This window comes from Drosophila teissieri, chromosome 2R (assembly GCF_016746235.2).
Source record: "Drosophila teissieri strain GT53w chromosome 2R, Prin_Dtei_1.1, whole genome shotgun sequence".
NCBI classification, from domain to species: Eukaryota; Metazoa; Arthropoda; class Insecta; order Diptera; family Drosophilidae; genus Drosophila; species Drosophila teissieri.
In genome coordinates, this window is record NC_053030.1 from 4300242 (window position 1) to 4302698 (window position 2457).

The 2457-nt window shown below is 42.9% G+C and overlaps 1 protein-coding gene across 1 annotated transcript; it reads right to left on the reverse strand.

Annotated features, from left to right (window-relative positions):
* Nucleotides 1-946: 946 nt before the first annotated feature.
* On the reverse strand, nucleotides 947-2076 carry LOC122614372. The gene is given in 4 exon segments (XM_043788942.1): nucleotides 947-1619; nucleotides 1621-1741; nucleotides 1798-1895; nucleotides 1897-2076. Coding segments are annotated over 4 exon segments (447 nt in total). The 5' UTR covers nucleotides 1960-2076; the 3' UTR covers nucleotides 947-1454.
* Nucleotides 2077-2457: the final 381 nt, after the last annotated feature.

The window sequence follows — 2457 nt, forward strand, 5'->3', positions numbered from 1 at the left end:
ATTTTCACAGGCATAAATGGAAACGGTTAGGAAAATTGGATGCGAAAATGAAGAAAAATATGCCAACAAAAAGATACTGTCATCATAGTTGCTTGAGTTCAAATCCTTTTTTTCTGTACAAAAATAAACAATTTTTATACATTAAACAGAAATTTGTTAAGTAGTAAGTTCTGTCCCAGTATAATAGAAAAGATATTCGAAAACGAGCCTTTGCAAAAGTCTGGCATAAAAAGCCCAAAAAATGTGTCCTAATCCTAATGCGGATGCAACAGTATCACTGATTGCGCCGACAATACAATATATTTACAGGGTAAAGGAAAACGAAAGCTAGAGGACTTTTCGGGCCGCAGGATACCAATCCGATTTGTTGTTTGGAGGCATCTAATCAACCAAATTTAGTGTCATTTCAGCGCAGCGTGTGCGTGCGACATGTAAAGAAGCATTTTTGCAAGTATCAATGACAGACAGGACGCTGCGGGTGTCATCAATTTGCGTTTGTTTCACCCCCCTTCTGTCCTCGGCCCCTTTTTGCCACTGATTTGCGCTGATTTCGCAGCCGCCGCCAGGACACAAAAGTACACTTCGGAAAAAAGTATTTGCAAAAGCCCGTTCTACTACTTATGGTTTATCAAGCCAACCTTAAATGGAGAGGAGTACAATCGTTCGTTTAGTTTAAGATAATCTTATTATAATGAATTTAAATGTCCAGTACAGTACGGACTTCTAATATATTATATATGACTTCTAAAGTATATGATTGCTCATCAGTTCTGAAATAAATCAAAATATCTTTTCCAGTGCCCGCAACAAGAGTGCAGGGAAAAAAACATAAAATCCATCAACGGGTTGAAATTGCAACATTCAACAAAAAGCTTTCCGGCAAAAAATTGGGATAACGGAGCCAAAGGACGACATGCTGATGCTTCAATGCTGATGTGGGGCGGTAAAAAGGGGGATGCTGATGACGCTGCCACCCGGCAGGCTGCGTGACTCGAATCCCAGGCCAAGGCGTGTCCAAAGTAGGTGCCGCTTAAAAATTTAAATTGTATTTGCGGGCGCTGGGTGGCGATGATTCGGCAGGTGGTGCGCACTAAATCATAGCAAAAAATTCGAGAGATCCGGTGTTAAATACCCTCTAGAAAAGCTATTAGGTGTAACACATGCGGAAATGTTTTGAATTTAATCTGTGATGGAAATAAAACATTTCAAATAACTTGTTTTGTTATTTGTGTTTTTGGCGCCCAACGTGGGGCGTAGACCCCATTTTGCTTTCCATATAACGGTTTTAAATTGTTGATTATCACTAGTTGAAATCTCCCTAGAGAAGGCATCTTTATCTTTAATTTTTCTATGAAATAATTATCGTCCATCTTTGCTAAATGGGTGCCATGTACCTGCTGCAAACGATAACCAGAGACTAATCCACTCCTCAGTTATCAGTGGCATTCGAACAGCTAGCCCACACCACTCCAGATAAAGAACACCCTCCACCCCTTAACCTTAACGAGCCACAAGCGACACTTCGTAGCGCCTTTGGTTCTCATGTAAAAAATTGCACATAAAAATTGCAAGAGCCTTTGCGTTTTCCTTGGCCGCCGGATGGCGTTTTGAGTGGTTGGGGGTCGGGGTGTTTGGGTGTTTGGGTGTCTGGGTGGCGTATACTGTCTGAAATTCAATCGTAGATTCCGGTTTCGGGGCTGGAAAACGAAAGGTTGAATCCACCCGGGCACGGGCACACCTGCTGATGAGTAAATCTTAAGTGCAATAAAGAAGGAGACGCAACAAAATCCAAAGTACGTGCAGCTGAACCCTGTCGGTGAGCCCGCAGAACATGGAGAGCATGGAGAACCCTGGCTAACCTGGAAGCTCGAAGGAAATTCCCGAATCCTGAATCCGGAACCCAACTGAACTGGGCGTACACTTACTTAGTGGGATTTTGGTCGTGTTCAAAGTTTCCATTCTTTTAAGTAGTACATACGTACGAGTATATGTACTATATGCCGAGTATACAAGGGCTTTTTTTGTTTTGCCCCACTTCAACGTTAAATCGTAAATTTTGCAAAAATGAAAACTTTGAAGCGCCTACGTGACGCACTGAAGTAGATTTTATTCCCCCTGCTCAGGTATGAAAGTAGTTCGCCGGATTCCGGGCGCAAAAGTTACGCAAAACTCAGTGGCAAGTGTTAAGTGCGTTTGGGTTTAGCCAGCCAGGAGAGACGTCTCAGTTCTAGTTCCCTCCAGTCCCCTTCCCTCCAGAATTTTCCATGGCCTTTGCCACCCCCACCCACTCTCGCCCAATTTCCACCCGCAAAACAGCTAGTTAGTAGAAAAGCCTTTGCCGCAGCTGAAGTTTCTGAGTTGGCAAGAAAATTGCAAAGCTATTGGATGGAAGAAGTTGCCATAACAATGACCTGAAGCAGTTTCGCAACTATTTAAAAAGGTTTTGGACCCCGCGAT